Genomic DNA, 14681 nt, shown 5'->3' on the forward strand with positions numbered 1-14681 from the left:
GGAAAGATGCATGTTGTTGGGATATGGGAAGCTACAGGGTCATGAGTGAAAATCACAATTTTGTTTTTCAGTCCCTTGAACAGGGTACAGATATTTCAGAAATACTGCTATGAGAACAGGGAACTGCATGCTCCTCTTGCACTGAGAACAACATGCAATTTTTAGTGTTTCGTGTGGATTAATAAATAACATCAAGTCTGACTATTTACTAGAAGGAACCTTCTGAAAAGGAGACATGACTTTATTCTCTTCTGGTAGAGAGCCAAAGGCACTGGACACCAGGTCTGTACCACAGAAGCTGGTGCTGCTGTGGGTACCTAAACTCTTCAGAACCAGCCTCCTTTGTGTGCTGCGTTCAACTGTTGCACATCCCACCATGTGAAGGCCACCAAAAAAAGCCCATGAACCCATCCCAGTTTTCTTGCCTTCCCACTGGCCTCCCCAGCTAAGGGAACATTTGTCTTAATGGTTTTCCCTGCAACCTACAGGAGATATTTTACTGACCCTGTGGTCATAACTTGCAGTCGTAGCTCCTTTGGGTTACACCACCATGCGTAGCAAAGCAAAATCTGGTTTAGTGGTTTTGAGACAGCCCTGTTCTATAGCTATAGGTAAGAGTACCTAAGCTACAGCAAGACCTGCCTTCCCTGGCCTCTGTGCTACACGAGATTCCTGCTCCCCCCACGGCCATGCTGTCTGTGGGCTTCCTGAGCTGGTTAACAGAACATGTAACTTGATTTGTACCATATGTAATGACTGACGACAACTCTGTGGGGTGCTATTAAACATTTATTGCCAGGAGTATGGCAAGGTTATATATCTCACTCAGAGCAAGCTGCCTAGATGTGAGCTCCTCGTGGCAGGGACCTTATGTATTTCTCCTCCTTTTCTGACATGGCTGATGATGGGGAAGCCACCACACCGGAATCAGGTGTCCACGGTGTGATGTGGTTGTGAACATGGCTAATGTCAGTGTGCAAGACCCATGGTTTTGGGGTTTGCCAGCAGACAGGCACCACAACAGTCCAAAAAGGCATCAGATATCTCAGGAAAATGGCCCTCTATGCCTGGCCCTGCTCTTCTTCCTAGCTCTTTTCCAACTCTTTTCTTTCCACAACAATGTGGTTGGCAAGGAGGAGGACAGGTGAGCAGGCGCAATGGCTGTCAAACAGTCCAGCCCAGGAGGCCCAGGTAGGGCAGGGAGAGACCTTGGTAGTCGCAGTGATGCCATGAAGGCTTTTTGCTTTGTCCTTTATACCCTTGCTATACCTTTTTACAACTTCTGTATTCTTAGTGCTTTTTGCCTACATTCTTGGACTTGTTTGTTCATCTAGGAGACTAAACATTTTAGAAGCTTCGTAGCTAGGGATCAGTGTGCCCCAGACCCCAAGGTCCTCTCCAGAACACATTCTGTAAACTACAATAGAACCATCCAGGGGAAGGCTCCTTGGGGAGGTGGGGCTCACTCGAGCCTCTCATTGGGGAATCTTTGATAGATATGCTAATTAGTAAGACCCATAGTGTTATACCAGATCTTTTGGGGGTGTGCATTGCAGTGTGCATTTCGGTGCATTCGACCTGGATGTGTGCATGTAAGGATTTTTAAAATAAATACCAATGTAAAATCCCTTTTCCCCTTCTAACCGTGTTTGACTCTTAAGACCAGGAAAAGGCATCAGCAAGAGGAGAGAGAGACACACATAGGAAAGGTGTGAACATGTCAGTGGGTGCAGCATCTAAGCCCCACATGGGCAGGATCTGCTGCTACATCCTCCTGGACAAGGCCAATGGCACAGAGCATTTCAGGTTAGACAGAGGGCCAGGAGCTGTTTCCAGTTGGTTGGGTGCTCTGGTGTGCCGAAGAGAGCTCTAAGATAATTTTTAGACCTGCCTACCTAGTGTTTACACTTCACACTGTTGAATATACCATGTTAGATTTTCAGCTGGAGCTCAAACTGTTCTTCCTATTTTCATATTTGTAATTCTTACTATGTTTTTTCTACCACAATTATTTGTGAAAGCAATTTTATTTAACTTAAATGAATAACTACTATATGAATTCTTGGCAATAAACCCTGCCCACAAATAAATGTAGGTGCAAAAAGAGGGGATAGACTTTAATCTTCTAGCCACAAAATTTAATACGTATGTATGTGTTTAAACACACCATTCCATGAAAACTCTCTCTTGATTTTTAAGACTCTAGTACTTCAAGTTAGCCAAATCGTAGGAAAAATAAGGCTGAAGCAGTGCATGACAGGCACTCTGCAGCATCTGGGGAATAACAACAGAAATTCCAGGGTAAAAGTACTGTGGCTCTGACACCTTGTTCTGACTAAAGTTGTTTGTATTTACACACAACTTAAATTCAAGGGGCTCCTGTGAACACAGTTTAGCTCACCTCCCTTGGGTCATTCCCATGTGGACAGTCACAGCCTGTCAGGGCAGTGAATAGCTGTAGTTCGTCTCTGTTTCTAGTTTCTGCAGCTGTTTCATACAACAAGCTGAAAACAATTGTTTTTGCTGTGACACATCTGGAATAATATTACACACGCAAATACACAATGTTCCTGCTGCACATGCCACTCCCCACACATGCACCAACATAATTAATCTTATTTGTGTATCCACCAAATACTACCACGTTTCAGATCTTGCTTATTTATCCAATAGTTATATTTTGGTTCCCAAACCACCGCACAATTCTAAATTTGTACTTATCCTTACTCTAAAAATAAATATGAAACCTTGTTTCCTCTACTTTTAAAAAAAGCACACGTCGGACTAAAAAAAGGCACTCTTCTGGGATAACTGGTATGATTTTCAAGATTATAGACTTACTAGTGGAATGCAGCTACCACAGTACAGCTTGTGCATCTGCACAGATTTGTATTTAAAAGCTGATGAACAAAAGCCACATGTTGAAAAATTCTATTTTGCTTGGCCTGCTCTCAGCGATGCCTCACCATTCTCATTTCCCCCACGCTTGTTTTTTACAATCCCAAAATGCCCATACGAGGCCTGGAACGCAAACTTACCATACTCTGGCTGCTCCTTGGACTCAAATGTCCGGTGACTGGGTGCATGACTATCCCACCCACCGAGAGGGTTTAGGAAGTTGCTGTCCTCAGTAGTGCTGTCGTACTTGTAGTCCTGGTCCCCGCTGCTCATGCGAGTCAAGGTGGAGGACCTCTGCCACCAGTTCCTCCAGTCAGGCGATGGGGCTGGCCAGCTGGGCTTGCTGCTCTCCTTCTGCAGATCCTTGTCTGTCTCCGTGTCGGGGCCATCCACCACTTCAATGGTAACCTGTGGGATTCAGAACAGCCCAGTCTGACTGTCAGCGCCTCCTCCCGGTCAGTGGGAAACTTTCCACACAGCAAAGACGAGGTGCTGCCTGGCAAAGGGGCTGTGCAATACCTTTGAGTTTGCATATTGTAAACCATATGCGGATTACTGAGCCCAGAGATAGGCAGAGGATGAGTGATTCCTTCTGCTACCTCTGCTGAATCAGATCTTGGAACAAAGGCTAGGAAAAATCCTGCACAAAATAATAACCCATGCTGTGCCTAAAACCTTTGCAGCATAATTTTCTGCCTTATGGGGAATATGTGTTTAGAGCCAAACATATATGAACAGGAAAAAGAAAACCAAACCTGTAGTCTGTGCTGAGGCTGAATTTGAGGCAAGCATGAAGCACACCAATGTGCAGAGCCTGTTCCAAGGCCTTGGGCTGACTCAAGATGGGGCTAAGCAAGGCCATGAGTGTGAAGGTAAAGATGCAGAGCCCAGGTACCTCTGGGTTTGCGTCTGTCTTGCCCTCTGGCAGCAGTCCAGCTGTTACTGCTGCATGAAACCACACTTTGTGGCAGTGATGGGAGCCAGCAGCTCCTCTGACCAACGCTGAGTAAGTGACTTGCTGCAAAGCCCTCTAAAGTAGGTCCTTTTGTCATGCTGGAAGAGTATAATGACCTGTTATGGTCAACCTGTTTATGGTTTCTACAGAAGCCCAGAACCAAAATTCAGAGTTTGCTGCCCAATTCCCTCACAGACATCACAAATGTCAATATCACTGTGCATAAGAGCAACCCTTGATTGTTGCTTTCTGTGCTGAACAATGTGTAATTGTAAAACTCTTGGATAAATACTGTGTGTGCACATAGGTGGCTATTTAGGTAGAAGCAGAGACTAGCTGCCAGAAACCTTGGCTCTGTGAGTCATGCAAGCATTGCCTGGCCACAGATACATCACAAAAAGCTCTCATGTGTCATGCTAATGGGGTTCATTGATTACACTGGACTGGCTAAACAACCAGAAGTGACTCTCAAGATATATCTATAATGTTTAATAGGTATGGAGGCATTCTCAGCCTTCCAAGATGGTACACAGTGAAAATCAGGTTGTATAAAACTGAAATAACGTACAATTATGCTAGAAGTCATTTACACAGCTCTGTGGATGTGCATGGTGCATAAAAGATTCGTTTTATAAAATTGTTTTTGGTAAAATCACACACAAGGAAAAGAAAGAAAACGTCACAGCTACCTGTGACCCAGAGGGTGTGACATAGGAAGCAAAGAAGAACTGTCATACCCTCAGAGCTGCAGACAAACAATGCCCACACATCCTGTGTTTGGAGAAAGGAGATTTTGAACCTATTTCATGCTTTGCATTTTATCACAGACCAGGCCATTGAAATGAAAAAACTTTCAGGCTACTATGAAGCTCCACTAGGAGAAAGAGCAAGAGCAAAGGAAAGTGCAGCTGTCAGCCTAACAGCATATTTACACAAAAGGTATTTCACTCCCAGCCTAAATATGGAATTGGAACGATTACTTCATTAAACCTCAGTTTCTACAGACCAAGAATTAAAATGGATTTCATAAGCTTGAAAACATCAGGGTCAGTTCAGGCATTCAAAATTGTTTCATCTATCCAAGCAAAACAGAGTTTTCACAATAAATGAAAGGAAATCGCCTTACTGAGTGGCAACCACTGCCAGTGGTGGGGCTTTGGTACTCCCCACCTGGAAATTAGTACAACTCCAGTACTTTAGTAGCAAGTATTTTTAGGACCACACTAACTCTCTGAGCAGTGACTCAGCAAAGTGGGAAAAACCATCCCTCTGATAAAAAATAATGATAATTGCTCCATTTGCTTTGATAATCTGTAGCTGTGTGACAGTCAATCAGCATGAACTTGCATTATTTCAGCCAGGGACAATTTGAAGAACCACAGGAACTTGGTTTTAAATAACGATTGATGCTGCCAAGTCAGTTTAAGGAAAAGATGGTTTGCAGGGACAGAGAAACGTCTGCTGAGCTTGGTGCTACACTGGTGAGGAAAGGCAGGTGGAACACATGGGCTTGCAGTGTCATCAGACCCCACCAGACCTCCAGCAGCACTGCAACTAACTTACTTCCAAGACACATCTGTGCAATCAGATAGCCCCTGCAGTCTGTTTTTACCACTGAGGAAGCTTATTAGAAAGGCCTCTAAAATGAGTTTTCCAACACACAGCTAATTTAAAAACCAAAACCAGCAGAAGCAAAATCCAGTGTGGTAGTCTGACAAATAACGGTGTTCCTCTCTCCACTGCTTTAAGCTTTGATTACCAAGGTGTTTATTGTGGCATAAAAATCATACAGTGAAAGAAATTCTATAAAGAATCCTGGGATTGCCTGAACCGCCACTCTCGGAAATTAGAAGCCAGCTTCAATCGACTCTGGTGTTTTCAGGGACTTGGCTGTGCTCTGCCGAGCTCCATTTGACTTAATGGACTTTCCAGAGGCAGGGAGGAAATCAGTGCCTAATCCTAGTAATCCCTCCTCCAAAAGTTAGGGCAGACTTGTGAGAAGAGGCTGCTGTTTCAGGTGAGCAATTGCTCCCTTATCCCAGTCTAAAATTTTGAAAAGTCAGCTTTCACTAAATTCTTCCCAGTAGTTACAGATAGACTTACAGTGTTAGTCCATGACTGTACATACATGTACATGGCACTGAAACATGTAACTTGTTTCATCAGTTTCTATATTGGGGGCTGTTTACAAAAAGGAATAAAGAAATCAAGAACTAGAGAATAAAGACCAAGAACTAGAGTCATAAAGAACAGGCGTTCAGAGAAGCTCTGGAAAAGCTTTCATGCTGTATAAGTATTCCAGCTTACATGTTCTCTTAAAAATTAAAAAATAAATCTGCTTTAGCAATTCTATCTTGGAGACAATTTTAGAGGCTGATTTCTTCTTCCAGTGATTATCAAAACTGTAAAGATTCTTTTTTTCTCAAGCTTCCCAAAATGTCTGTGGTAACACAGTTCTTGTATAAATCCACAATCATCCCCAGAAGTATTCAAACCTAAAATAAAGCCACTTTTTTATGGTTGTATGAGCTAGGAATAAGGACATTCCTCTGACAACTGTTAAAAGCAGTTGGCGTAGGCACATTAAAACAACAGATTTGCAGTCAATTTCTAATGAAACAAGTGTATCAAGCACAGATGTATGCAGACACCAACATCCAATTTTCTCCTGGCCAAAAATATACAGAAGATAAATATTATCCCAGCCTGCTGGAGTGCACAAAAAGTTCTGTGTTCTTCGTCCTGTTTACAGAGACAATGTTTCTGAATTCACTTTACTGGTGTAAACATTGCCCCAAGCAACTGGAAGATTATGTTTCAGGAAGAACTATGTTTGTGATATCGTGCAAGCAGCAGATCCTACAGCATTTCTATCCTGTTTCTTTCATACAATCGATGCAAATTTTCAATACAGAACTTGCCATTCTGGTAAGATAGACATGCAAGTCAGCAATGAGGTAAGAATAACAGGAGAACAGAAACAAGTTCATTGTAAGAGATTGAAATGGTAAATCCGGCTTTACGCCACATGATTTTAATTAAAATGGTATCAGCAGTGATACCAATTTACTTCTGGTTGTGTCATGTCACTTAGTTTTCTGGACTTGAAAAGTGAAGGAACCTCAAACTCTGTTGGGAGCAAAGAAGACAATGTGACTTGAAACCTGAAATTTCTATTTAATGCTGTCAATCCAATTTGCAATCTCTGATGAGCCCAGCTGAACCCCAGAAATAAAAACGTGTTCTAGCTCTGAATTCTGTGCTCTGCAGTGAGATCTTGTTACAGCATGATGTTGAGAAACCTGCACAGCTCTGGTATTGACAGCAGCTTAACCGTGGCCCGCAGCCCCCGGCTCTGCCTGCACGAGTCTCTCCAGCTGGCCAGAGGAGCAACCAGCTCCTGCTAGGCTCCACTGTGCTTCCAGTGCTGCACCTGGCAACAACTGCTGTGCTGCTACCTCAAGGTATTAGACCTCACAAGCCTTACAAGAAACAAGCACTGCTGGAGCCCTCCAGCTCCTCCTGTGCTAAATTAGAGATCAGACTGGTAGGACTGGTCAGACACTGTTGAGTCTTCTGTGACAATACCAAGAGGGTGTTGCTTTCAAATGCATTGAAACCAGCAGCTTCAAAGGACAAATATAAGTGATAGCTAAAAAGTAAATCTAATAAAATGAGTAAAAAGTGACATTATGAGGCAGGTGGAGGTGAGGGAAATGGCCATGGGTGAACTTGGAGAAGAGTTGAAGTCTGCAGCTCTTTTTTAAAAGCAGATCACAGAGCCTTGTTTCTCTTTAGTTGTGTATGTTCCTAGAGTGGGTGGTTTTGTGTAGAAGTTCTTCTAAGACAAGGTAGTAACCCAGTAGGTATCAAAGAGAGAAAATAGGTAACAAATAGATAACAAAGCTAACACAGCAGCACTGGAGTGGTGTGACTAGTGGATATGGCCACAGGCCTCATGAAAAATGATAAAGACGTAGCAGGCATTAACTTCTTCCGGTTTAAAGCCACTCCTATCAATTACCATGGTTATCAACATGGTTTTAAACAGGAATCCTACCTGTTCCTGTGCAGTTTTCACCCAGAATATGTCACCTCTTTGAAATGTTTAACACATCCATTACGACTGGAGCTCACCCAGCTGTGTTTCAGCTCTATTGGTCATGAAGCTTGACCAAGATTTAAGTTCAGTGAGGAACATTAATATCCACAAAATGCCCTTATTGCCCAAAGAGGTTGTGATCTCCTTGTCCCTGGAGGTGTGACTGGGCTGGATAGGCCTCTAAATAACCTGATCTAGTGGAAGGTGTCCCCGCCCATGGCAGGGGGACTTGAACTAGATGATCTTGAAGGTCCTTTCCAACCCAAACTACTCTATGGTTCTATGAGTTTTCCCTTTCCTGCTCATTTGTCATGGTGTCGAGCACTGCTGGGGAAGCAGCAAAGCAGTGCAACAACAGAGCAGCAGACTACCTGTCCCTCTCACAGTGCACAACCCTGGGAGACCAGTAGTAGAAGAAAAAGGGGAGGGACTGGGCAAAAAGTTCAGTTGCAGGTTGAAACATCTGGCTCCAAACAGAGGGTTGGCTGCAAAGAGTGAAGAGGTTGTAGAAGGCTGTTTAGAACAGACAAGAAAAACCCATCAGAAATGGAAAATAGGCAGGTTCCTGTACACCTCCCATGTGACTTCGTTCTGCTACTCAGGGGTTAGAACAATTCTGACTGAATAATAACCCTGACCAATTACAGGGTCTGCATAGGCATCCCTTGGCTAGTCTGTCAAACAAGTGCAAACCTAGACATCCTAGGGTATTTTCCACTTGTGAAAGGAAATCTAAAAAAACCATGTGATCAGTTTTTGTAATCACCTTCTCATCTAGAAGTCTTCCAGGCATTGACAGAACTGTTAAAATGACAAAAAGGAAAACAAAATACCCCAAACCAAGCAGCCAGTCTTTGCTCAACAGCAGCTACTGTGGTTACTCTCAACAACCAGTGTGGAAGCACAGTTGAAACATAAAATGCCACTTGAAATGATGGGAGATTTTACAAGGCTAGAACACCACAGCAAGACCAGTAAGTGTTGTCCTGGTCTTGTATGCAAAGAGACATATTCATTTGGATTACTGCAGCTCTGACTGTTGCTTCTGAGGGTTTTCTAGAGACAGTCTGCTGTACTTAGGTTATCATCTGATAAATACGGCAGTACCTGGGGTAATCTGAATTCCTCTGATGGTGTTCTGATATTCACCAGTTCATCACTAAAAGAGCACACACCAGGGCATGATACAGCAAGTGCCATCTCACAGGAACCAGAGAAGGAATGGCCCTAAAGAAAACTCGCTGGAGTATCTTTCCCGCCTGCTTTTTTGGAAGAATTTTATGTCTCTTTCTTAGATTTTTAATTTCCCAGGTATAACTTCCATTAAAAAGATGTTATTTTTGGTCTATGCAGTAGAAGGAAAAAGAGGTTTTGAGTCTTTGAGAAGAAAATGTGGCCATTATGCTATCTTAAAACGGAAGCTGTTTTCTCCTTTCCAATTTCTCAGTCCTAGGAGGACTCTTTAAATCAACACTCCCAGGATTGTAACTTACAGAGCCAGGAGCCATTGTGCAAAACCAAAAATAAGCATCAATTCTGTTTTCACCTGCCAAATAGCTGATGGGAAATTTGCAAGTCAGCAAGTGTCACTATTTCTGTTCAGGTCAGTATAGTACTGTTTAAAAAGCAAGAATTCACTATAATCCTATTTTTCCTAAAAGAGCAGGCCAACTTTTACAAGCTTTAGGCAAAGAAATAAACTTTCTCTGTCTCTGTAAGGAATTAATGGGAGTTTTATCTCCATGAGGCTTGACCAGCTGCAAGACTGTCAACCAAGAACTTGAAGAAGCTTTGTATATCACTATTTATGCACCTAAGTAAGCAGAGTAAGTGCAGAGTAAATAAAATGCAGAACTCAGGGAGCCTGTTTCTGAAAGGGCTCATCCTTGTGCACAAGAGCTCTGCGATCAATGTTGTCCAATGCTTTTCAGTTTACAGGACTATCTTCCCAGTTCTCAGAGTCCAGCAAAACTGCTGACATAGTTGCTGACAAATTTCTGAGATCAGGTGGTGGAAAAAGAGGTCAGAGCAGCAGCAGTTACTATGAAGACAAGCCAGGGAACTGTTGCCATCTCTTTTATCTGTTCCCTGTGTCTAAACATTGTATGCTGTTACCACTCAGAGAAGGTTTTTGTTTCCTCCTGTCCTCCTCTGCAGTTTACATACTGTTCAAACAGTGATGTTACACTATTTGCCTCATGCCACAATCTGGGGCCCCTACAGCTTCCCAATCTTCCCTTCCTAAAGCTCTCTGGAATGGTTCTCCTTGCACAAGAGATGTTCCAACTTATCTACTGCGACTGCAAGGGAGTGACACTGTGGAGGCAGCTTGTTCTCACCCAGTCATGGAATCATGCACTGGTCTGGGTTGGAAGAGGTCTTAAGGATCATCCCATTCCACCCCCGTGCCATGGGCAGGGACACCTTCCACCAGACCAGGTTGCTCAGAGCCCCATCCAACCTGGCCTTGAACACTTCCAGGGATGGGGCAGCCACAACTTCTCTGGGCAACCTGTGCCAGAGCCTCCCCACCCTGACAGGGAAGAATTTCTTCCTAAAACTACTCTAAACTTATCCTCTGTCTGTTTAAAGCCATTCTCTCTTGTCCTATCACTCCATGCCCTTGTAAAAAGTCCCTCTCCAGCTCTCTTGGAGCCCCTTTAGCACTGGAAGGTGCTCTACGGTGTCCCCTGAGCCTTCTTTTCTCCAGGCTGAACAGCCCCAGCCCTTCAAGCCTGTCTCCAGAGCAGAGGTGCTCCAGCCCTCTTGAGCATGTTGGCCTCTCACCAGCAGATCTATTACATCTTTACATACGTACTTCTTAGACATATCAAAAGGATGGTAATTTTGTGGGCTGGGGGACTATAAGAAGCCAGGAATTAATTTAACCAGAAAACCAGATCTATTAGTGCATTGTTTTTATAAGCACTTCTTAGGCAGAACAACTTTTGAATTTATTGTTTTGGTTAAAAGAGACTGCTTATTAATGCCAATTTTGCTTTAAGGCTCTGAATTAAAAACAAATCACTCATTTTTTCCTCTCTCCGATCCTTGAAGTTTCAAGATGCAAGTGGCTTGTAAGGGGCTGTTCCAAACCCAAGAACAGTTTGAGGAATAACATATAACAAAGTTTCTTGCAGACAACTTTTTTTTACTCCAAGCAGCTGCTACAGAAATTAACTCTAAGTCTCACTTCCATACAGAGGAACACATTTTGACCTGAAAATGAAAGACTTGTTCTCTGACAACGTTTGGGGATGGTTGCATTTTATAATAGCATACCAAAAGCAAATCTGTTCACAAACAAGTTTTACACCAATTAATTGAAGACAGAAATTAAAATACCCACTTATTATCAATGAAGGTAATATGCTCCAAAATGGCAGTCACAAAGATGGGTTTAGTGTCACAAAGATGGGTTTAGTATCACAAACAGGTCTACATTGTCCTCCACACTTATGCAATCAACGCTATCCAAGGAGCAATTTAGAAAACATTTGCAATCTGTGCATTAACTTAGAGAGAAAAAGTATGTATTATGTATTTTTTATATATAATACTATGTTACATTACATTATATTGTACTATATACCTTCTCTATTGGTAGAGACAGATTGTTCTGGCTGCATGTCATGCAAGCCAAGCTGAAAGTTGTCTTGGTTCAGTAAAATAACTTTGTGTAAGTTATAAAAAAATCAGATGTTAACATAAATTTGTACCTGAATGTTGGGATTCTGCCCATTGATATCCGCTTTTGACAGGTCGGGGAAGTTTGGGAGATCCAGGAGAAAAGATCTGGGTCCATCTCTTTGCAAGGATGTATGCCCATTCTCCTGCCTGAATTGCTCCTTAGGGAATGGCTGGTGGGCAGCCTGGAGATCAGGGTATTCTCGTCGCTCCTCAGGGTTCAGGGTGAAACTGTCTTGAGGAGAATGGTCCTCTGCACTCAGTGTGTTCTGGGGAAGGAAAGCAAGGCACAATAATGACAACTGAGAGCGTGCAGTCCTGCCAGTGCCCCCCTCCCTCCAATGGCTGCAGCCTTACAGCACCCAGGCCCACGGCTCGCTACTGAAACACAAATCTGTAGCCAGCTGACACAAGATAAAACTCAGTCAGACTTGGGCCCTTAGCTCTCCCAGGCTCTTGAACCATTCCAGCCTCGTGGTGAGCACCTACACGTGGACACAAGCATCAGACTTAAAACGAACCTAGAAACATGAGGCTCTGAAGTAACCCCTGGGAAATCAAATGGTACCACATTAAACATGTCCCTAAAAATGCCGAAAGGCATCCTTCTTATAAATCGTTTCAGTTTGCTTTGTTCCAAAGTGCAGCAAAACCACTGACTGTTAAGGCCACGTTGAAATTTATGGTATTAAAAGATCCTACCGCTGAGCTGGCAACTTCTCCTTCTCTCCCCTCAGTCCGCAACAGCTTCCATCTCGTCTCTGTGTTCCTCACCCAATTTCTCTGGTCTTGAACATCTGAACCTTCCTTCCTCTGGGATCTCATTTTCATGTTTGCCTAATGGTGGGATTGAATTTCACCAAGCTGTGGGTCAGCGGTTAATGCTTTTGTTATTGTTGAGCGTACTTTTGGGTTTTGTAGTATATTACAGCAGGCTGCCTCTGAACCAGTAGCACTGCTGCCACTGCCTTTGACCTCACCAAGGAGACACATTTAGTATCAAAACACTGGCTCCCTGGGTTAGGACTAGCCTGGGGACTTGGGGAAAAAACAGCAGAGAAGTCCAATCTTCTTATGGCTACAAAAAAAAAAAAAAAGCATGGAGCAGATTCAGCACAGGTTTTGGGTTTGACTCAGCTGAAAAATTTTAGCTTGAGGTCTTAGTATGACTGCCTGGGGAGTTTTTATTTTCAGCTCATAAAGAGACAGCAAGCATGGAGAGGGTAAATGTTAAAGACCTATCTTTTAAAACAAGCACAATTAAAGTGGAATGGCCACATGTGGTTCTGGCTCTACTGAAGCATATTTTTGCCAGCATTTCTGGTTAAACGCAATCTCCATCCAGCTCCCCTGGTCCAAATTAAGCCATAGCATACCTTTAGCTAAGCTCTCAGATAGATAACAGCTCCAATGCCTTTTCTTTTATTTTGTGTTTATTTGCTTAGAAGGTTATAAATTGACCTTTAAAGAGATTTTACAATATAACCTGTGCGCAGTACAGGAAAATATTCAGTGACTTAAAATAAACTAAGCTTGAAGAGTTATCTTGGACTAAGTGAAATTGTATCAAGTAGAAATGAAGGTGCTTCTTCTCTATCCTCCTCACTGCACTCCATTTGTAAAGAGCAAAATCAGATTTGGCAGAATTAATATTGTCTTTGTATTGTCACGCCCAGAATGGTTACACTCTGAAAGTGCCAAAAGGGCAACTTTACACATTTATCTACAGCACAGGTTCAAATTCTGAACTAGTGCATGTATGCAGTGCTAAAATGTGTGTGCTCCTGACAGTGTGCTTTGCTTGAAGGCTAAAACAGGCTCTTCTCTTTGCTGGAGACCAGGAAGGACTTTCAGATGCCTTTGGTGGCCCACCCGTTATTCAATATAAAGCAGAAAGCACATCACACAGCAGCAAGCTCTGGGAAACGAAACTGAGGGCCACTTAGCTAACTTTAGGTTCCTTACTCATATGCTAGTGCTTTAACTTAACACTTTTCAGACAGAATTTAACATGCTTGGTGCATGAGGATTAAATGGCTTTTCAATTGTGTCTCACTAACAACAGGGTGTAATAGTGCTGTGATTAAATTACTTCAGTCAGGAGCCAAAAAAAAGTGGTACTTAACTACTTTTACTGGGGTATCATGCCCATAATCTTACCTTTATTAAAAATAAAGTAAGATTTTATTAAAAACTAATAAAATTCTCACATACAATTTTATACTTTCCCTATCTGCCTGCCCCTTCAGGAGCATCCTGATCCTCCACATTAACATACCATGCAGCTAGAGCTGACCCAGGCCTTTGGAGACCCACATTTAAGCCTCTGACAAGACTTGGTGTGTGATCCTGACAGGTCTTGGTCTGCTGGTGCCTCAGTGGGGATAACAGCACTTCCCTTCCTCACTGAGATGTTTGCGGGGAGCTCAGCAACTACAATAATAACGGCTATATAAAAAGTTTTTAATAGTGTCAAACAGATGGAATATCACATGGAGTTAGTTAGGAAACTGTCATGGTGAGGTAATGACATCAGGCTGATCGGGCCCACTACCAAGCTGCTTGGGGCAGGGACTGTCATTAATTACAGACCGAGCGCGACGGGGCTGCTTGACATTGGAAAGAAAAACGGAGGGAGGACAAGATAACTGCTGCATCCCAAAGGCTGCTGCAGGCAAGGGAGGATGGGCCACTCTGCTTGCTCAGGGTGGACACGACCCAGAGACCCCAGTGACACATCAGGTACACATTTCTGATGGCAGCGACTTCCAAGCCCCAGAGCAGACAGTGAGTGGGACATGGAGCTTGACTTCAAGAGCAGGGTTGACTAATGCCTGGCAGGAATGACCCAGGTTAAAGAGTGTGTGCTCTACCTAGAGGCAGCGCTGTCTCTCAGTCCCTTTTACACTAGGAAAGCCCAAGATAGGGCTCCTTGGGCCTCTGTATCGTACTGCAACACAGGCAAATGGAAATGCTCAGCATGTGTGATCATTCCAGTTATCTGCTCATAGTACCACGAGTGAAAGGACATTTATTTCC

General features: G+C 43.2%; 1 protein-coding gene across 1 annotated transcript in view; it reads right to left on the reverse strand.

Moving 5' to 3' along the window:
• The window catches only part of ISM1 (isthmin 1, angiogenesis inhibitor), an 18625-nt gene extending 6379 nt beyond the window's left edge, over positions 1–12246 (reverse strand). The window contains exons 1-3 of the mRNA XM_017745219.1: positions 12164–12246; positions 11675–11987; positions 3039–3306 (exon numbers count right to left, since the gene is read on the reverse strand). Coding sequence (XP_017600708.1) covers positions 3039–3306; positions 11675–11987; positions 12164–12246 — 664 coding nt within the window. The remainder of the gene's footprint in view (positions 1–3038; positions 3307–11674; positions 11988–12163) is intronic.
• Between the last annotated feature and the right edge of the window lie 2435 nt (positions 12247–14681).

This window comes from Corvus brachyrhynchos, unplaced genomic scaffold (assembly GCF_000691975.1).
Source record: "Corvus brachyrhynchos isolate BGI_N302 unplaced genomic scaffold, ASM69197v1 scaffold69, whole genome shotgun sequence".
NCBI classification, from domain to species: Eukaryota; Metazoa; Chordata; class Aves; order Passeriformes; family Corvidae; genus Corvus; species Corvus brachyrhynchos.